General features: G+C 40.7%; 1 protein-coding gene across 2 annotated transcripts in view; it reads left to right on the top strand.

Annotated features, from left to right (window-relative positions):
- Window positions 1–22715, top strand: part of PLCB1 (phospholipase C beta 1) — a 183850-nt gene that overhangs the window by 91259 nt on the left and 69876 nt on the right. For both annotated transcript variants that reach the window (XM_078858355.1, XM_078858354.1), the window contains exons 4-8: window positions 15086–15226; window positions 17955–18034; window positions 18715–18768; window positions 20906–20981; window positions 21656–21756. In XM_078858355.1, coding sequence (XP_078714481.1) covers window positions 15086–15226; window positions 17955–18034; window positions 18715–18768; window positions 20906–20981; window positions 21656–21756 — 452 coding nt within the window. The remainder of the gene's footprint in view (window positions 1–15085; window positions 15227–17954; window positions 18035–18714; window positions 18769–20905; window positions 20982–21655; window positions 21757–22715) is intronic.

Genomic DNA, 22715 nt, shown 5'->3' with positions numbered 1-22715 from the left:
GGCCCACCATTCTTTGCACGCACGTGCATTCAGCAGCGCGTGAGCATTCGAGCAGGATATTATTTCAGCCTGTGTTGTCAGGTGCCGCGCTAACAATGCGGTTGCAGAAGAGGGCGGCTGTTTTACACCTCCACAACCACCATGTCAGGTTTTTTTTACACTTTAATGACGCTTCTTGTGACTGCTGAAGAGAAAATACTTTTTTTTGAGTCAAGGTCTTCTGTACGGGACGAAAGGTGGAAAATTAGAGTACAAAATAAAGAATGCAATGCTTCTATTTTAGTTTCTGTAATGTAATTTGAAAATGAAAGCATTACATCTGCAATATTTTTTTCCAGTTGAATGAATAGTTATATCTTAGAATTTCAACATGTATTTTATAGTTGGCGGTTTCTTCCTATTAACTGATTTTTTTTCAGTGACTGTACTGACACTGAATTTTCCCAAAAAAATCCGTTGCATAATACTTGGTACGTATATCGAAATATTTGTTTCATCTGTTAATGCTAACATTCATAAATCTATATGTATATGTAATTCACCGAGATACTGTCTGTTTCTGTATGTACTGTATACCCAACATTTTAGGTAAAGTATTTGCATTGTTAAATAGTTCTGGAATATATCTACCAAATGTTCAGCCATCTAGTTGACTAACACATTACACGCATCCCATATAATTAGCATTTTGCAATCAGGAAATACAAGTAATTGCTAATCCATAGTGCTCACCTTTCTTACCAATGCTATAATTTCAAACCTTTTGAAATCTGCAATGGTATTCTCTCAGTGTTCGTGTATCACTGTGAAAACAGCTCCATGCAATTAAAGGTGTTAGTAGAACCCCGTATATGTTCTATAACTAATTTTAGACCAGCCACCAGAAAAAAAACAGTCTAAAAAAATGAGCTGTCATCTATGCTTATAAATATTCATGTAGAAATGATCTCAACCAAACTCAGCGTAGCTCCATTTTGCTTGAGTCTGATTGGTTATACGGTGATGTCAGATATGAAGTTAGCACTGTTGACTGCAGACTCACGTTCGTTATGAACGCTCAGTGCAATTGGGTCGTGGTAAGTGTGAAGTCTTGCCCAGGCAGTGCTTAATTAACAATTCAAAGAGTCATTCCACAATCTGTAAGGATAATATATTGTTTCAGAATGCAAAATGCATCTCCGTGTAAGCTCATACATGGGTTGCTAAGCTCTTTAATTGCTTTCTAATATACTGGGCTACATAGACAGATGAAAATGTGAGTGGTTAGCAAACTTTCCACGAGGCGATTTGCACAGACATTGGTTCAATTACCACAGCTGCCCATTGATTTCTGCCGGGAATCACTGAACTATGAGCACTTTCTAAAATGCAAATATTAAATACCCTTTGACATAATACCCATTAGTAAGCTTGTGTGTGTAGATCTCGTAGCCATATTTTGAAAGTTGTGACCCTACACAGCTTTGTTTTATGAGGTCAGCGTTGCTAAAATGAGTTCAGTGAGCTAGCGCTTTGTCGACCGGAGGAGAGAGCATTAATGTCAGTTAAATAGCGACGGCTGAGAGGAGAGAGGTACATTACACTTGCCACCCAACAATGAGAATCTCATGAAGCAGGCAACAAGCTGATGCTGTTGTCAAGCTCGTTGGAATTACCTGGGGAGCAGCAAAGTTGCATGACCGACAGAAACAGTGACGTGCTTGATAGGTTCACATTCACTCGATTGTGAAAAAGTGTTGCTCATTTATGCACAAATTTAGTGGGAATTGCTCATTATCCAAGCCATTTTTTTAACTCTTTGACTTGTTGAGCGTTGAGAGAATATGTACACAGTATATCATATGGCCACATTAATGGTGTGTGGAATGATTAGTAGTTATTTTCCATATATTTTGATAACATTTGTAACAACAACATATTTTAGAGACAGCACAACAACTTTTGCCTCACTCTTGTTGAAATGAATACAACTTTTAAGAAAAAAATCTAATCATGCTCGCATTTTTGCCCGTCCTAGGACGGAAGCTGTAATATTTGCGCAAAAATTGAGCAGAGTATAATTGTATCTTGTGTAATTTTAATGGCAATGAATCTTGCACTAAAGTATGTCATAAAACATTTCACTGCATTTCACCGTAACACTATTAATGGCAGTGAATCGGGCACAAAACGAAGTCATAAAACACTTCACTGCAGTTTACTGTAGCACTGTATTAATGGCAGTGATTTTCGCACAAAACGATGTCATAAAACACCTCACATCATGTCACTGTAGCACTGTATATAACTGACCTTCAATTTGTTCAAATTCACTGCTCCGATACTTTATTCTCTTCTGCTTTTGGTCGCTGTTTGAAATAAATTGGAAATCGATACAATATCTGCAAAATCAGAGAGAATTATCTCAATAAAGAAGGGGCAATTTGCGCCTAAACAAATTATATTACCGTACTTTAGGTGCAGTGCTCTGAGACTTACTTATGGTGTAATGTAGCTCGCCGGAGTAGCAAACTATTTGAATAGGAGGCAATGGTGGCAAAACAGCAGAGAAATGTTTCTTTTGTGCATAATTTGCAAGCGTAAAGTTCACCTTGCTTTAGTTTGACGTGGCGAAGAAATAAATGAAGGCAGTGGGATGTGGCGTGGAATTGTCTGGGAAGCTCGAGATTAAAAGGGGACAATGGACGTAAAAAAATGTAATTGGTGCCTAAACAAACTTTCATTTCCGCTCCACGTTTCTCCTTGCTGAGCGCTGTCAGTCGTTAACGATTATAAATTAGCTGAATGTAATGGCGGGGAATATTGGCAAAAAATATCATAAAGCACCGCACTGCATGTAACTGTAGCACTGTATTAATGTGAGTCCATGTAGCACCAAAGGAAGCTATAAGACACCTCACAGCATCAGACTGCAGTGATGGCAGTGAGTGTTGCACGCATTAATGTGATAAAACAGCTGACGCAATGCCGCTGTGCCACTGCATTCGACGGACACTCAAAGACTTTAGGTGCAGTGCTCTGAAACGTAGTCGTGTCCCGCTTTAGCTCGCCGGAGTTGCAAACAATTCCAATTGGAGTCAATGGCCGCAAAGCAGCTGAAAAATTCTAGATGTGAAGTTGTAGTGACTGCAAGGATCCATACTCTTTGGTTCTTTCGGTAAAGTCACGTAGATGAAAAATAAAAATAATCAAATGAAAATAACTAAATTAAATCACGACGTTTCGGAGGCAACACAAGCGTCCGTCAGCAGGTGCCAAAGGCCGAAAGAACCAAGTACAGCTGAAAAATTTCGATTTCAGCATACATTTTTATTTCAGCATAATTTGGAAGCGTCAAGTTGGCCTCCCTTTTGTTAGACGTGGCGAAGGAGGAAATGAAGCCAGGAGATGCAGTGCGATGTGACGGTGCGTTAATGTTAACTCTCGATAAAGATGGATGAATTGGCGTTACAAAAGCAGCAATAGTTGCTCCAACTTCCTCGGCGTTAGTAATGAAATGCAGCGACACATGAATATGTATTAGTGGAGGGGCCGCATGTGGAGTGACGTGACACGCGGGAGACACACACACACACAGACGTTTTCGGCACGTTACATAAGGTTACTTTATAATAGTGGCAAAGTGCAAGCAATTGTGCCTAAACAAATTTAAGTTTCCGCTCCTCCTTTCTGCTTGTGGAGTGACGTCATTATTAATGGGGGGGGGGGGGGAGGTTCTCCATATTGAGTGACGTCACCCGCTCATGAGTATGAATAAGGGGTGGGTGGGTGTCCATTTGGAGGACGTCACCTGCTCATGAATATTAATGAGGGGGGATGGTCGATGTGGAGTGACGTCACGAGCATTAAGGACATTCCAGGGTGATTGTAGCAGGTATAAATTTTACATTTCGTGCTAGCATTAACCGTGCGTGTGGTCTTAACGAAATGTAAATTGTTGGATTCCCCTGGTCGTATTGTCCTCTCAGGTACAGAGAATTTGATTGGCTGTCGGTTGGCCTGTCATAAGCCTGTCACTTGCATTCATGAAGACAACCGACTCAACATCTCGTCACTGGAATTCATGCACTTGTGCTTGGTGTCACATGGAGGTTAAAATGATGGAATAACACAGGAAGAGTCGCATACCAAGAATCCTGTCAAACGTATTATTATTATTTGTGACAAACTCATTTCAGCACATTTCTTACATATCAAAGCTGCATGTGTAGTTTTTGGTTTTAGGAAAGCTTTCGAATCAAATAGGCTATTCTATAAATTTCTGGCATGTGGCGATATGTTCAGCAGCTTTATGGCAGTGTGTCTCGGTCTGCGCGCTGCGACAAGAGGTCTTTGGGGGAGAGAGAGTTCGTGTCGTGTTACTATTTGAAGGAGCACAGACTGCAGGTGGTTTGCTTATCTGGTCGATAGTTCGCCAAGATGACGGTATTAGTTCAAGTTCAAGTTCATTTATTAGGTATAGCCCTGTGAGCCATTCGGCTCTTGAATCGGGTGCAACCGCAACAAACAAAAAACAAAAACATGAACAAAAAACATCTTAAAGTTAATATGTGACTAAGTGCAAACAGAAAATCCAAGAAAAGACGATTATATCTTCCAGCTATTTAATATTATCCACATTTGCAATGCTTATTATTTCCAAATGTTGTATAACTGCCTTTATTTTTTAGCACAGCCCCTTGGGGAGGCCTTAAAAATGCAGTTGGATGAAGAGTGTAATGATAATAGTGAAGATTTAATACTTGAATGAATTAGAATCCTCATGGCCTCTACATAGCCTCTACTGTTTATGATGTAATTAGTATGAATTGTGGCAGATTATGTAAATAAATGTCATAAACATTTTAGAATCTGCATAAATGTAATTGATATTTTGTGAGGGTCAGTCACTGCTGAAGAGAATATGGTATACCCAGAGGGGGGGGGGGGAAATATCAATTTCAAACTCTAAATGCCATCATCCAAAATATACTGATGGTTTAGAATAAAATGTTAATGTTCCTTATGTACCTTTTAATTTCCACTGTTTGACAGATTGATTGTAACATAACAAGCACTCCCTCAATCCACCAAACTGAAAATTGTGCTGATCAGCAGAGCTGTCACCACTGAATGTGTGTGCAGCAGTGGAAGGACGAAGCTAAATATACACCTTCATTTGCCGGCTTTTCAAAACGTCGTGAAAACATTCGTACGAATAGATGCGAGTTCAGTTTCCTTCAATGAAATGTCAACATTTCTCTTGATATCATGGGACCTCCTTTGCCAGTACCAAAAGTATGATAATAGGTTTTTCCCCTTTTTTCTGGCTAAAAAACAGGTGTTAAGATTTAAATTTAGATTTAAAGCTTTCGTGACTGCAGGGATTCATATTCTTGGTTCCTTCGGTAAAGTCACGTAGAGGGGAAATAATAAAATAATATAAATATAAAACAAAAAAATTCTCACGACGTTTCGACTGCAACACTAGCAATCATCAAATATATGTCTTAAGATGTTAAAACACCAAACTGAAACCTTTTACAAGGAATCATGTCTGCATTAACCACTGCTTGTGGTGAGAATGCAAAAAAAGACACTCTGATACTATATGCATTGTCCTTGAAACCGATTGGTCCACACCAGATATCTTTCTTTTGAGCCTCGTCTCAAACGGTGTTAGACCAGAGGACGCCAAAAGGCGTACAGCCCAAAGACATTGCACTATCAGAGTAATGAGTGCTCGGGTGAGCTTCTACATGAGAGCTCGGGTGAGCTTCTACCACCCGACACAGCCAATTAGTAAGGTTTGTCATGTAAACAAAACATGCCAATTCGTTACTAGTACAGCACACTGGTGTGTTGGGAAGTAAACCCACAGAGAGAATGTTTTATGTTGTGAGTTTACTCTCCAACCCGCTGGTGTCCTGTACTAGTAACGACACATTTATATTTACGCGATCTAACCCAAAAACCTCTATTATGGAAACCTGTTTTTCATTTATTTCATTTATATTTGAAAAACACAATGAATTCCGGCAAACATTACATTTATTAATACGAGTCCCGAGCCGTGATCTCAGGAGTGATAGAGAAATAAGAGGCAGAAAAAATAAAAAGAAGAGAAAAATAGATCGAACCTATTTTAATTCTGGATAGGAAGATGCAATGTTCCTTGAAAAGAAAAACACCCAAGATTAAATTTTCGATTTTATTATGTTTTATTTTTATTATTTTATAATTTCCCTTCTACGTGACTTTACCGAAAGAACCAAGAAGATGAACCCAAGATTTAACCACATACCAAGAATCAAAACTGCTATTTGTTATTCCATTGTAATGTGGTATTTTATTTACATTTTGCAAGCCCTAAATAATTCTCAGGCGTGCTTTTTTAAATCCTTTATATTAAGTTTGCTTGCTTGCTTGCGTGCTTGCGTGCTTGCTTGCTTGCTTACGACCGTGCAAATCTTTCGGTCGTTTTTTAACCCACTTCCCGTGATCCAATCGAGCTGACATTTTCCACACAGACACGTTGTGCGTGACAATTAATTTTCGTGAAATTTTTTTTCTAAAATGTTACACTTTTTAGGGAAACATTTTTAAATATTTAATTACCAATTGCTTAATGGTGGCAGACAATCATCTGACCCATAGGTGGCAGCCATCTCAAGCCAGAGGACGAGATGACTCTAGCCGCCACGCATATAAAGGATTTAGAGTGAAAACTTAGTTTTTACGGGTTAATTTTTTGATCATGGAGTTATTAACGGCAACAGACATTAAAAGGAAATGTAAACATAGGAAATATGGCATATAAGTGAATGCACTCCACCATTAGTCATGGCCCACACTTCTTCTTCCATATCTGTCCGTGTTATAAATCGACATCATATCCATCACAGGTACATAGAGGTCAGTGGATATTTATATTTCGGATGAATTGTTTACACTGCACATAATACCTGTACATGCCCAAAGGTGAATGTCATAAAAGGTGATATAATACACTGTTCATACACCTTAAATGGCAGTGTTACTCAACAACAATTCACCTCGCTAATATTCACGTGTTTTTTTTATCCTTTATATTAAGTTCGCTTGCTTGCGTGCTTGCTTGCTTGCTTAGGACCGTGCAAATCTTTCGGTCGTTTTTTAACCCACTTCCCGTGATCCAATCGAGCTGACATTTTGCACACAGACTCGTTGTGCTTGACAATTAATTTTAATGAAAAAAAAATTCCAAAATTTTACACTGTTTAGGGAATTTTTTTTAAATATTTAATTACCAATTGCTTAATTGTGGCAGACAATCATCTGACCCATAGGTGGCAGCCATCTCAAGCCAGAGGACGAGAGGACTGTAGCCACCCGTTTCATGATGACGCAAATGTTGACTAACCACATGGCATGAAATCCCTGCCCCCACGCTGTACAATGGAGACTCTTTATAGAGCAGTTAAATTGAAGCCGTCAGGTTCTTGAAAGTGGTAAAACGGGTCAACGCTAGTGCCCTCGGGAATATACGGGGCATGTCAAGAGGTGATCTTACATATAAAGGATTTATAGTGAAAAACTTTGTTTTTACGGGTTAATTTTTTGTGATTCTTATTTGAAAGTATGCATTCATCACCAAAGTTCCACCTGCACGTTATCTCACGTGTGCTTTGAAAGTCAACAACTTATGAGGAAAAGACAACGTCTCGTTTAGATTAATTCCAATAATATCTGAACGTGTGTAAAATAACACAGCATTGGAAATCGCTCACACCTGCGTTATAATTCAAATTCTGTTATAACCGTATGAATTACTTAACCAAACGGCACATTTTTAGAGTTTATCTCCCACCGCAGCGGACGTTGCGTGGCATTTGATTAGACGCTGCATTTTCTAAATTCGCATCGTCCTGCCGTGCAAAATCCGGTGTACTTCGTAGAACGAGCTAACGTAGTCTGTGAAGGACGAATAGTTTGGCAATTAAACTGACATTATTCCTTAATTATATGCTTATTTATAGAATAAAGAGAAAAACTGAAACAATAAAAAAAATTCAATAAATTGTGATGCTGCATTTGGCAGTGGTGCGTGAGCACATTCAAGAGCAGAGAGCTCGGCTATTTGAAGGGGTGCTATTGCTCAAAACCCGAAATAACATTCGTGCACGAGCAATGTGCGTGAACATTTTGCACGAGTGAAAGGCGGCGGGTACGATTCTTTGTCCGTTTGTGAAACGTCGTGTGTAGGTGAGATAATGGATGCAGATGCTACATTAAGAGCTAACGGTTTGCAATCGGTGAACTCTGATTCTTCGCTGGAAGCCACCCGGGCAGCTTGGTAATGGGGCTGACGGTGCAGCGAGGCGCGTGCCGTGAATACAGAAACGCCGGACGAGGTCTCTTATTCTATCTGTCACGGCAGCTGGATGCAGCGGAGCACCCCGCGTTGTATCAGCCAGCCAGCGGTTTCAAACAAACAAACTTCAATCCCACGGAGATGGCACCGATTCGTCAATACATTCATGGGCGGGTGGCAGACAGAATTCCGGAATCACGCGTACGGTAAGGGGCCATCCATGTAGTGGGTAGCCAAAAATCTGTCAAAACTTGACCCCTCTCCCCCCTCCCTGTACGCACGCGGACTTTTTAAACCCCTCCCCCTCCCCCCCCGAATCCTATAGAACGGCCGATATTTTATCCACGCAGAAACGATCAAGGATTAATAATATTGACGTGTCTAAGCAAACAGATAGTCCACCGTCGGACTATCTAACTAATTTGAAGGCTAATGTAGACAAATTATTATCGAGGCTTCACCCCCCCCCCCCCCCGTTTCCTATGCGTACGTACATTGTCAATAGACCCCCCCCATACGCAAGCGTACGCATTTGGGTTAACCCCCCTTCCCCCCGCCATGCGTACGAGCTAAATGGATGGCCCCTCACCATGAAACGCGGCCAAGTCGACCGCACGGAGAGATTCCGCGTTTCCCCCCCCCACCCCTCTCATTGTGCACGGCGCGTGTGTTACGACCGTGTGCAGACGTTAACGATCTTGCGATTATAATTGGGACTGTATAGAGATCCAGTGAGAGTACATAATGAATGGCGTTATGCTTTACGATTCATATGTTTACAGGCGATTTTATTGTAGCCACGCTTCTTCAAAAGAATTAAAAAATAAACACATTTTGACATTGTGAAGCAAAACGAGTTGCCCTTTTATCTCTCTCTCTCTCTTGCGCTCCTTCTTGTCCTTGGCCAGGTGTGACTAATATATTTAATTCATTAATTACTAGCTTCCAAGGCAATTAAAATTAAAATAGCTTTGATACGCTGCAAATTCCAAAAGTAATTTACTCCATTGGACCATTGCGTGCACAAGCTACCGCTCGCGTTCCGTTGACAGACCAATTTTGTGTCTCTCTACGTCCTCTATTGATTCTGTGATTTTCTGTTGGGGCTCCTCTCTGTCAGCTGTTGGTAAAGTTGTAGCTTTATGGGTAATTAAGTTTGAATATGTTATACTTTTTGCAGTTTATTGTGGCAACATTTCTAACCGAGTGCATTTTTTGAGCGGTAATATTGGACGGATAATTCAAAAGACAATGCTCGTACATTACATGTATTTGAAATGTTCAAGAAAGTTCTATTCAACGTGTTTTATTTTTACTGAGTGTACACTTCATTCCCAGAGCTCATTATATCATCTCTGTGAATATAACAAAGTGTTCAGTACAACAGTAATCCAAAAAGAAGCTTTTTATAACGAGGTACATCTCATCCTGACAACACATTATCACCGTCTTTGAGTGTGAAGGGTACACCGTAGCCATTTGTAGCAATTATAAACTTTTGCGACGGTGACGTGTTATACCCAACAGAACTTACACGAAGCACGACTTAAAATTAGCCGTCTTCATTTTTCAAATTGTAAGAGTTTGAATGTTTTTTTTTCCACACAATAACTTTCATCAGTTGTTGATGAGTGTAAATGGAAATTCGTTCAATCAATTTAAATGCTGGAATATCTCACGTTATCGTATAACACGTATCGATCATCATTTATGCTGATAAATCTGTTCATTCAAACCGTGAATATCAATCAAAACGCTCACTTAATAACTTACTTAATCAAAACGTCAGTTGTCAAACTTACTGTATGACTGCATATGGAACTCGTACGACAGTATTGCAAAACAATTCCTGTTTTCATTCAAAGCAAGTCATCACTGTCAGCCATTGTCAATCCACTGCTGGACAAAACGCCTCTCCATCGCGCCATTGCCATCTGTCAGTTCGCACAATGCCACAACGCAACCCACTTCCACAAATGAGCTGACTTAATCGCTCCATCTCCCCTTTGGGTATCCTCTCGGTTATGTGCGTTCCTTTGGCTGACACCATCAGAGACGTCCATCAGCCATCATCCCTCCAGCAATGTGTTCTGCCCAAGGCTATGTACTTTTCTTCACCGTCAACATAATCTCTTTAACTTTGCATTTGTTCTGTGATCCACGTGGTTTCTCTTTCTGTCTCTGAGTGTAATTCCCACCACGCATCTCTCCAGTATTTATTGTGTACTGTTCAGTTGCGCCAAATTCTTTGTCATCATCGATGTTTCTGATAAAAAAATGTCACAGTGAACAAATTATTTGATGATGATGCTGCTGCGTTTGGCGGTGGCGCACAAGCACAATTAATGAACAGAAAACTCAACACACTCATCAGCAACACTGCCCTTTAAAGAAAATATATAATCGGAGACATTCAGGCAATGGTCCTTATTCACAGCACATAAACAGAGAGGCAAGAGAGAAAGTTAATAAGGGTTGGAGACTGCACTTAACACCATGGGGCCTGATGTGAATTAAATAAATAACACACTTTTCTGATGACCAGTTTTGAAATTGGCATGTGAATAGTACGTGCTAATTGGCGGGGAATGACAAACTAAACACAAAAAGTTGTTCTAAAGAAATGAGTTTTTTCAATCTAGATTTAAAAGTGCATCGTTCCAGTAGCTTCTTAATGTCGGAGGGAAGAGCATTCCAGACGCCCACAGAAGCGCATCTGAAATTACGTCTTTGTTCGATGGCCAGCCAACGTGAACGCTTTATCTTCACGACTCCTCCTGTTAATCTCACAAGCATTGGATGTTGGTTTCATTGTAATCATTATCAACAATCTCATCGGCCATGGGTCAGTCTAGCGCTGGATGAAGGCCTCCCCATGTTGTGTTGGTCATGGGGGTTGTTTGACCGTGCTTCACCACACTGGTCAGTGTAGGTGAGTGAAAGGGTAGGGGGCCCAGGACCAGTTCAGATGTCACTCGCCGCTGATGTTAGCTGTGCATTCAAGTTGCAGGATGCATGGTGCAGTGCGCTAACTACGACACCACCGTCCTCCTACCCCCTCCCCCCTCCCCCTCCATGTTCATTTACAACTCTCTCATGTGCTCTTACGAGTCTAAATTTAAAGTGCGTACACGAGGGTATGTTTAACTGGAACATCGCCGTAAGTCTTTTTTTGAGACTCATCTGGTGACAGTAAACAAAAAGCGGTTCTGGAGTAACACAGCATGAGACGGCATGACTTTGTCAGTGTTTTGACAAGTGTTGCCAACAGAGATGCAATTTCAATTCGACAAGTACCTACCGAGACTTTATGAAAAGGGGCTCTTATGTGCAACCATGCTTGGAAAATGATTGTAATCATATTCTATTTTATCTGGATCGCAATAATTTTTACAACATGCCGCTAATATGGCTGAGCCTCCATGTCATGAATATTAAACATTATTGGACAAATGAGCATTTGATTAGAACATGACCAAAGGTTGAGAATGAGCCATGCAGATCAAAAAAGCCCATAATTACTACATGTAAAAATGACAGCCTTCCTTTGCAAGGAGTTGCCAGCATGCACATGAAATGTTTTGATTCCTGATTTGATGATTTACTCAGGCCTTGCACGAACTATTAATTGCGGTGTAAAATTGCTTTAGAAAACTTGTTTTCAACTGAATGAGCTCTTCGGAAATATAATTACCTTGTGCATATGTTGATAACAAAATAAGTAATTACATATAGTGTGTGATATAAATCATGGAGATAAATAAGTTTGTGTGGCTCTTTGTCCGTGAAATTATGCTTCATTGTGCAGAGAGGTTAAAATATTACGTAATACATACTTCAATAATGTATGGATCTTTCCAATTTATACTTCATTTATTGTACTCAGACTTGCATGTGTAAACAGCTTTTTAAGTGGCACTCATTCTCAGCGTAAATTAAAATGATTTTTTACTAATATCACACTGCATACTTCTCTAAGGTATTTGATAGCCTCTTCATGCAGCTCCCAGCATTTTCTGGAGAAGTTCCCAGCACCTTGAGCGAAACGACAGGCATCATGCCAACGGCATGTGGTGCAACCAGAAAGTAGAAGCCTAATATTGGCGGAGCGCTCCAAAAGTCAGCAGTAGGGGTTTTTTTTATTCCATAGGTATTGTGTCAGCCGAGAGCTAGCACATCACACACTATCAGTATTTTATTTCAGACAAGCTTTTAGTATATACGTTTTCATGTAGTTTATTCATGGTTAGTTATGTATGGGTTACGGCGGTGGTGCAGTGGGTAGCACACTGCACTATGATTCCGGCGACCTAAGTTTGATTCCTGACCACAGCTAACATCAGTGACGAGTAATTAGCTTGACTAGTCTTGGTATCCCATTCTCTTAGGTTTTTCGGTAAAGTCACGTAGGTAAAACATCAAAATTAATGAAAATAAAATAAAATAAAAACAAAAATCACGACGTTTCAGATTAGCTGCTAATCTGGCTGTGACGGTCCCACCTGATGACGGAGACTTGTGTTGCCTCCGAAACGTCGTGATTTTTGTTTTTATTTTGTTTTATTTTCATTAATTTTGATGTTTTACCTACGTGACTTTACCGAAAAAACCTAAGAATATGATTCCTTGCAGTCACGAAAGCTTCAAATCTAGAATCTTGGTATCCCATTCACCAACCCTTAATGGCCAGCGCAGTGAAGTATGGTCAAACAACCGCCATGAACTTCACATGCTGTGGGGGAGGCCTTCATCATGCAGTGCTTTTACAAAGATCTAAACGTGTATTGTTTATTATTACACTATTTTCAGCACGCATATAACAGGAATATCCAGCCCTGTAATCTGTTCTTCTCTAGTATGTGCGATGCAAATCATTGTGTAAAACGGGTTATGTGACTAATTTCCTGTGATTGTGACCTTACAATCACAGCAATGTTGAATGAGGTTCTCCATTTATAAAGTTGTTATGTCAGCGTTTGGAATGATGATCGATCACATATGCAAATACCTGCATTATTTTCACTTCTGTGGATTTCAATTTTCGTCCAGGCCAACTGCAGTTAAGACGAAATACACACGACGCAATACTTGTCACTGCACTTGCTGGGTGTGCACGTGATTTTTGTTTTATATATATATAAATAAATGCCGTTTTCAAAATGTTCACCAGCGTTAATAGTTCCAAAAATAGTTCTGGCACAAAGCGTAATAACTCTGCATGTATTATGGATCGTAATTTTACTCTTCTTCACTCCTGAATTGTGTGCTTTTTCAAAGGAATAGATTTTTTGCCTTTGTGTTTGTGTTTTCTCAATACAGAAGGGAATAAAGGACGCACATTTGAATTACACAGTCCATTGTGCGGCTTGCAGGGAATGCTATTTTCAACACTTTCAAGAGTACTTATCTTCCTTCCGAATCGTCACTTAGAAAAAGAGCCCCGTGGTTAATGTGAGTGCAGTGTCTCACGACAAGTGTATTTAGACGAGAACGTGACCAAAAAAGACATCACTTTCAATTCGTAAGGCAGCTGAGGCAACAATACCAGTTTCCGTAATATTATGACCGAGAGAGGAGGTAGTGTAATTAAATTAACAAAATGTAAGCTAACCCCTTTGTGGTTTGTTGTGGGTTTTTTCTTTCTAATTTGGACTGAAAGGGTTATTGACGTGTTACGAGCTTTTGTCTGTGAATGCCAGTCGCTGCCTCTGTCTTATTGTTGTTTTGGCATTGACATACGTGCCCTGCGCTGGGAGGCTCTGTGGCTCACGTGTGCAATGCTTTTGTGCCACATCTCGAAGCCGTTTGCGGTTGTGTCCCTGTGTGCAAAGCTGACATGAGTAATACAATAAGGGAAGATACCCCCTTGCCAACTATTACACAACTCAGGCCTCACAAAGACAACTAATAGACCGTGGCTATAAATCTGGAGAGCATTGCCTTTCTGATTTATATGCACTGTGTAGTTATCTAAAGTGTAGTTCACTGAAGCAATGTTGAAGTAGGAATTCGCTGTGAAAGTAATATGTTATTTACAGGTCAATGATCTCCAATATCAGTTAGACTTCCGAAGACGTTTGATAAATATAGTGAAACATTGCGCAATGGCCTTTACTCTTTGAGAGTGCCGAATGCGATCTGTTGTTCAATCAGCATGATGCGTCCCTTGAAATAATGATTTATTGTGTCTGCCTAAAAGTTCAAGTTGAAAGTTTTTATTTGTATACCGATTTCATAGCCGGTGTTGGTGGCGACGGAGTTTCCAATTTATCTTGAGACCTCAGGGTGCAGCTTTTAGGGAAAGGTGCTTACGGTGTGAGGAGGCATCCTACCACCCAGGTTGTGTTGACGCAGAGGCGTAGCTAGGGGGGGGCAGGGGGGTACATATGTCCCCGGGCGCCAAGGTAAAGGGGCGCCAAAATGAGGCTTACAACGTTACATTAAAACTTATTGCGGCGGGCGCAGCAGCCTGAAACTACTGCACAAATCTACAGCTCAAACTAAAAGTTTATATATCCCGCCACACACAGCCTACATGTCATGTAATTACATTTTGTATGTGATTAAACGGGGGGGGGGGGGGGGCGCCAATTTTATAGTTCGTCCCCGGGCGCAAAATATCCTAGCTACGCCACTGTGTTCACGCAGACTGCCCATGATGGAATGCCACGGTTTTCATATTGACCGCCACCGTTGTGATGTACCGTGAGGAACACTAAGACAGACGTGCCAACATTCCTCTTCTGTGTGCAGGACGGCAAGCTGCGTGACGTCTTCGAGAGCGGGAATGGAGAGGGCCGACTGGAGCAAAAGACGGTGACCGTGGTGTTTGGATCAGACTTCGTCAACCTCACTTTCCTGAACTTTGTGGCCTTCTCTGAAGAGATTGCCAAGGTAAGATATGGAACGACAGACAAATAGGCCTCCGGTACTGTGTTCAGTTTGCTCCATGGGTTAAACACCGGTATAATCTGACATAACGGACAACCTAGGATAATGGGTATAAATAATAAATGGAGGGGGTGAGTGATTGCAGCAGACAAGCTAAATGCCAGAGACTAGAAATTTATTTTATTTATATGCACGCTTTCATATTCATAGAATGCACTGTGCAAAATACCTGATGGATGTATATGGCTGCCTGTTCAAAATTAGATTTATTGACTGCAAATGATGGTTCAAATCACATTCAAAGAACAGCATTAAATTGTTTTTTCTTTGTTTATTGATCACGCATTATTATGCCAGTGACCTCTATGAGGACGATTCTACATGAACCTAAATAAATTTTCGTCACATTTTGCAACGACAAATCTGCACGTCGATATATATTTCAACGTTTGTGTAAATCCTAATAAAAGCTACTAATTTCCTTGAGCCCAAAGCATTAGGCTTTTTAAGCCGCAGAATTTGAATGGCTCACAGCGTACCAATTATATTTATAGATCAGAAAAGAGGGCAGCAACACTGCCCTGCACTATACTTAAACCTCCGTGGCTAAAAGAACATACCCCCAGCTATGAGCACCCGTCAGCCATAAGAACATTTATCAGCTATAATAACATCCCGCCTCTGTCGATGCACCTAAACTTAGAATAGAACAAAGATAATCTACTCTTCCATTGTCAAGTTCGCTGTACTTCACATCAACTTGTCTCTATTCTTCCAAATGTACTCTGCACAGAAATGTGGTTCACAGCGCACGGGACTTGCGATCCAAAGGTTGCCGGCTTGATTTGATCTTCCGGTGGTGATAGATAAATAAAGATTGTGATCCTGATTGTTTTTCGATTTAAAGCTTTCGTGACTGCAGGGATTCATCTTCTTGGTTCTTTCAGTAAAGTCACGTAGAATGGAAATAAACGTCGTGAGAATTATTTTATTATGTTTTATTTTTATTATTTTATTATTTCCATTCTACGTGACTTTACCGAAAGAACCAAGAAGATGAATCCTGATTATTGTTGTAACTTTCGGACCCGCCGCCGACTGGACGTCTGTGAAAAAGAGCTTCATAGCTCATCAGATTCCTCCTGCAGTATAAATAAAGATTCTGATTCTGTTTACACATCGGGAAAGTTTCTTAAACCCCCAGCCCCCATCCGCCTCTTGTCGATCCAGCAGTACAACGGGGTCCGCCACAGTTAGTCGATCAGCAGATCACGTGTCGTGGTGTAAAGTGTGGGTATTCCCACCGCCAAATACCCCCTCAAGAGGTTCACTGGACCACAATCTAGTGGAGGCTTTTTTTGCCAGTCGTGGCATGACCAAGTAATTGTCAGGCTGCACCCTTATCTTTGCTGGGTTTTAAAACAGGTTTTGGAAATAAAAAAAATTCTCTCCCATATTCGTCGTGAGGATTTCGAGGCTTTCTGCCTGTCAGCTGTGTCTCGACGTTGTATGGAGGTTGTATATGATGCCTAAAGCTTTTAAACAATGCTGATTGAAGTGTAAGATGGTAGTGTTATAAGTGGATTTAACTGACAGTTGTGATCTTTATTTATATATTTCCAGTCAATACCACAATCTCTTCAATTTTTGACATTTGTACATTATTCTAAATCAACACCTTGGAGCATTGTACTTTACAATATGTCACAAATCTTTGCATCTTGACATATCTCGCTCTCACACACAACAGAACAGGTACTCTCCCATGGTCTGATGTCAAATCGGAGTTTGATGAAGTTTAAAAAAAAAGTTGGTCCAACCGAACTCCCACTGTTTGTTTTAAGGGCTGTGTCTATTATAACAATAGCTTTCAGGAAGGAAGCAGTGTTATTTTATTCTAAAATATAAACCAGACATTCAATAGGGTTTGCTGAGTAAACTTAACCCCGGGACCAGGAAGAACGTTACACCCAGAAAAAAAAGTGTCTACACAAAACATTTCACAGCTCAAGGGATTTACATTGGCATTGTTTCAAACCCAACATTGCCAGTGGGGGGTGGAGTGAGGATAAAGGTGCAAGGAAACTTAGAACAAGATTTAGACTTTTCCTGCCCGCACTTTTGTGCGAGTTTCATAATTTTGTTACGCAACTCGATTGACCACCATCTGGTTTGTCCATTTTCTAACAGAATGCTTCACGTGCAAAGCATCCAAACTTTCTCATTTAATATTGCTCATGTTTAATGATTTTAATTGTATGAAAAAATAGTTTACCAGGAAAATCCGATGAGATGTAACATCTCATTTGCCACATATATGTCAAGTTTCACGAATGTCGAAAAAACGTCAAGACACATACAAAAACGTTTTAAAATCTATAACTTACCCAGTGGTGCCCGTTCATATGTCGAATCCATTTACATAGCGTCAAGAACGGGAAGATGACGGCCATAGGCATTGAACTGGAACATCACAATGGTACAGCCAAATGCATAAATCAAATGGTGCACATCACCGGTTCATACGGAACATCATGATTGTAAATTGTGGGGGATAAAAAAAACTAAATCCACATTCATAAATTATTTTTATTTATTTACGGGCATGCGTGTATAATCAGACACTTTTAAGAACTAGCGTTGATCACGCACATGTGTGATGGGAGCCAGGGGACGCTTGCTGCAAGTGATAGTTTCCATGTCACGTCTCCCTCTGTTGTGAATCTCCCAGGAGTGGGCGACAGGAATCTTTCAACTCGCTTCAAATCTCCTCTACCACAACTCCTCCCGGGACATCTTTCTGGATAAACTGTGAGACAGTTTTGCACAATTTCACTTTGGCTTTTGAGCTGATGTATTACGGCAAAATAATTCACAATTTGGCGATCCTGCCACTGCGTAACGGTTACGCGCACACCAGACTCTCCATCCAGTTGTCGCCGTTGTGTTCTCCCATTGAACGAATGCCGCGAGTTTCTTAAATTCCACCCACATTTGTGTCCGTCCAGCAGAATGAATGGGTATGGCACAGTTAGTCTATCTGCAGGTCACGTGCGGTGGGGCAAAGTGTGGGTACTCCCACTTATTCATTGATGCCTGGTCAGCATGGAAGAGAAAGCCAAATTCCCTCTCGTGGAGTCCTTCCCACCAGCAGTGGTGGGAAACAAGGCAGTGCAGGGATGGGCATTTATCTTTGTACTCATTCACAATTGCTTCCTTGTTGGCCTACATACATCCCTATGTGATGTTTGTATTTTTATTTAATTTACAATATACATATTTCATTTGCATATACTATTCGTGTTTGGCTTTTCAAACATGACAACCATTTTAATGGTAATATTTCAGCTATTCAGTGACTGTAATTAACTCATAGCAATGAAGAATAGTTCCAGCTGAAAGTAAATATAAATGCATGTTATGATGGATAAAGAACTAACTCAAGTCAAACATTTAACACGTTTCATCCAGTGCATTATTTTTCTCCCCAGGTATACAAAGCTGACTCTACAGCTGAACCAAGATTCGAAGATTCCAGTTAAGAAGTGAGCTCTGTTTGCCCCTTTTCAGTTTCATACGTTTATGTAATAAATGCATTTTCCTGTACAATAATCACAATCGTCGTGTGGCAACTGTTTCATGCCTGCTATAGCTATATTGTAAACATGCAAAATGAAGCTTTGCCTTCAGTCTGTCAAACAATTGCAACAAACATACAATATAGATTACAACATGATAAAAAAAATGAATTTGCACTGCGTCTAAATGTGAACACATATCAAGGAGCCGAACACTTAGGAGGAAAACGTGCACAACTTGACTGATTGAAGAAGTGGGCTTTTTAGGTGTTTTTTTTTACGGCAAGTTGAGGAGTAAGAGTTGGGTGCTTTGGGCCGGAGAGCGAGTTGAGATGACATTGTGGAAAGTTCAAGGGAAGAAACTTCATCGACAGACAGTAATAGGTCAGAGACACAAGCAGTTTGGCTTCTGCGTGTGCTATTAATGCAGCTAATCAAGGCAGCGCTGCCTGATGCACTTATGGGCAGAAGGCAGCGCACATCTCCATTGCCCCTCTTGAGTCGTTCCTGAATATTCCACATGCCTGTGGCCGCCACCGGGATACCCCGAGGATGACCTGGCGCTGACTTTGTGCCAGGTGGATGCTCAGCAGGCGGTGTTCGTTTCACCAGTCGCAGATGAGAGGTGACCGTAGCTGACTTTGGCGGTGGCTGTGAGCTCACAAAGTCACGGATGCACGTGTGCTGCCCGACCGGCTGAGAGATCCAATCCTTTTCTTCTGAGGATATGAGAGAAGCGCTGCTTCCTGCCGTCATACAATGAAACTCGGCTGAGAAATCGTGAAATCTTATTACATTACTGTTATGGTCGACTATCTTTTTCTTATAAATAGATATGCTTCCTTTTTCCCAAGATGCCCATGTGCCACTGTTTCTGTGCAGCGTCTTGAGATGGGGTTGCATTTAGACTCCGTGTGACTCCAATTAGTTTCTGTTATTGAAGTTTAGTTTGGTGTAAAATAATTGCATAAACTTGCCTTATTAATTTATGGATGAATCCGAATGTTCCACACTTGCCAGAGTTAACAGTGAAAGGTTTTCCGGCTCAACAGAAGGTATCAGCAGGGTTTATCCTTGATCTTTGCTGGCAGAGAAATGTCGCTTCCGGATTTTAAATCCCTTCCACGGTCACTGAAAGCTTTTGAAGTGGTCTGGGGACCCAACTTCCAAACTTTTGTCTCACATGGGGCCCCATTCAACTTTAAACATTCTCCACAACTTCCGAAGATTACTCTCTCAACATGGCAACGTGAAGAACAGTTTTTGGCCCTTTGTTGGCCATCGCCGCAACGGTGCAATTTAGCGTTACGTTAGAAATGCAGCATTTTAAAAACACTGGGAGTCAAGTTGTGCCGTGATTGTGACATGCTGTGTACAAATAAAAACCACGATTTACACATTTGATATTGGAGCATCACATGGAATATTGGCAAGAGTCAACGGCTGCCTTGGCCGTCAGTGCCTACGTTGATAAATGTCGGTACAGGAATGCAACAGTGTGTGCCTGTGTTTGAGTCGGTATAGTCACGTGAATATGTTTATTTGATCATTGTTATCTCATTACCGGTGCTGCTAAACTCCCATCCCATACATTTTTGTTCCTTTCTTTATTCAACATGAAAAACTATCTTCTCTGATTTTACTGTCTCTTTGTTAAATACTCACATCCCACATTTCCTGCTTCTGTAACTCTCTTCCTCTACCCCACTTCCCTAAAAGTTATTTTCTTTTCTCTATCCATCACTTATGCCTTCTGCTCTTTACCTACTAACACCTTAACCCCATTAACTATTTCACCCTAATGTCCACAACATACATGCCAACCTCTGCCTTCTATTGTCCATCTCTTAACCTCTCTTGCTTACCCCCTAATTCCTATACACACAAACTCTTATCTCCTGACCTATTTTTTTCATTCCCACTCTGTGCCGCACTCTACCCCGAAAACCCACCGACACGTCGTGTAACACTTAACATGCCCTCATTATGCCTGAAACACCTACCCTGTGCATTGCTTCAATCTCCCCCCCCCCCCCATATCTCTAATAAAACCGTTGCTGCCTCTGCTGCGAACCCACTCCACCCGCCCACCCACTGCGTGCAGCATTTGCCGGCTATTCGCAGCAGACCGCAGGCGGGTGGAAACGGCGCTGGAGAGCTGCGGACTGCCGAACGGCAGGGTACGGGATAGTGGGGTCGCACACCGGCGAAAGGTTATCGTGAGGGGGGTGGCGGTAACTTGATTTACAGCCGCTTGCAAAAAATTAATTGCTGGGCTCGGGAGTGCGCTGCGCTAACCGATGCGCCACCCGCTGTACCCACAAGTGACATTCGAGTTTGGAAGATGTTATAACATCAACCATGTTGGGGTGAACCTGTAATATTAATACAATGTATAAATGTTTTTGCTGCTTAGTAGCTTCCAATTATAGCAATCCCATTTATTAAAATATTTATATTCTCAGCAAATGTACGTGTGTGTTATTACGTTTCATGTCTATTGGAGAGGCTCTCATCAAATATTTATCGTGAATGGTTTTTCCTTTTCCTGCATAATAGCACTAATTGGGCTTTAGATATAATTTAATATATGCTACTATTTCATTGATTTAAAAATAAATAATATCTCAAACAATTTAATTATGTATAGCATGGGACCTTCATATTTTGTTGATCCCAGAAAATTAAGAACATATATAATTCATCTGATATCCCTTCAAGCAATATCAAATGTTAGAATGACATTCACTTACATATTAATTAAGGCTTCACTATGTTTTATTCATCGTAGCTGCAAGGTTGTATTATGAGGTTTGTATTTTAAAACAGCATGGCTTGCCGTTTGTTCATGCAGAATGATGCCATCTACCCGGCAGAGTTTGGACCCGATGTGTTCAGACTTTTCATCAAAAGCATTTGCCCTAGGCCTGAGATTGATGGGATATTTGCTGAAGTGTAAGTACATATTTTCACGGTCATCAACACTGCGTGCTTTGCGTTAGCATTTCCATCGTTGTCTCCTTTTGTTTAGACATCCCTGTTCCGACGTTATAAGTAATCAGTAAACTTGTAATGATTGCTATCCACTCCCTGCTGTTGTACCCCCCTCCCCCCACCAAGATAAGACATTGTCAGATATGAATGCAATGATTTGAATCAATTATTGATTATTTTTTGTCATTTTTTTCCTTCTCATTAGCTTATTCACCATGAGCATATCATTCGATGTGATTTGCAAACATAAATAATCAATTCTGACATACACAAATTCCACGCTCGTCTGTGTCTTGAGTGTAAGAATATATTACAATTATGAATTCATGCACCATTACATGCCTGATGAACAGCGGCACTCAGTACAAACTAAAATAACTAAACAACATGAAACTATAGCTTTACAGATCTCGACTTTACAGCAGATGCGATGTAAAGTTCATCACTGTCAGTGTTTTTATTTGTTCAGCGAAATGGGTTTACCTGTGTAACTACGGTTTAGGTGTCTCTCATTAATACCTCTGATCATTGACCTCATTAAATTAATTTGATCTGCTTATATATACTTGGCGTGCCTATAATGAGACGCTTATCAGAGACCGCTCAAAGGAAAGGCTGACGAAAGTAGCAGGAGCGTAGATTGGAATCGACTTTTGGATTGCGTTGATACAAGACAAGACTTATATACCAGTCCATTAAATGTTTGTCACTCAATAGCCCATCACTGCCATTGTTTTGCTTGGTTCTTCACACACACACACGTGACAAATCCATCAGAGCAAAGCAATATTGTTCAGACGATGAATGATACTCCCATCGGGTGCCGATGGATGACAACCCAAATTGCAAACAGATTATCCATATTAAACCAAAATCGTCATTTTCCTTGTTTTATCTATGGGACGTTGTTTTTCCAGTAT

Source organism: Lampetra fluviatilis, chromosome 7 (genome assembly GCF_964198595.1).
Source record: "Lampetra fluviatilis chromosome 7, kcLamFluv1.1, whole genome shotgun sequence".
In the NCBI taxonomy this organism is placed as follows: Eukaryota; Metazoa; Chordata; class Hyperoartia; order Petromyzontiformes; family Petromyzontidae; genus Lampetra; species Lampetra fluviatilis.
Note: the sequence above shows the minus strand (reverse complement) of the source record. Positions and strands in the feature narration are given on the sequence as shown.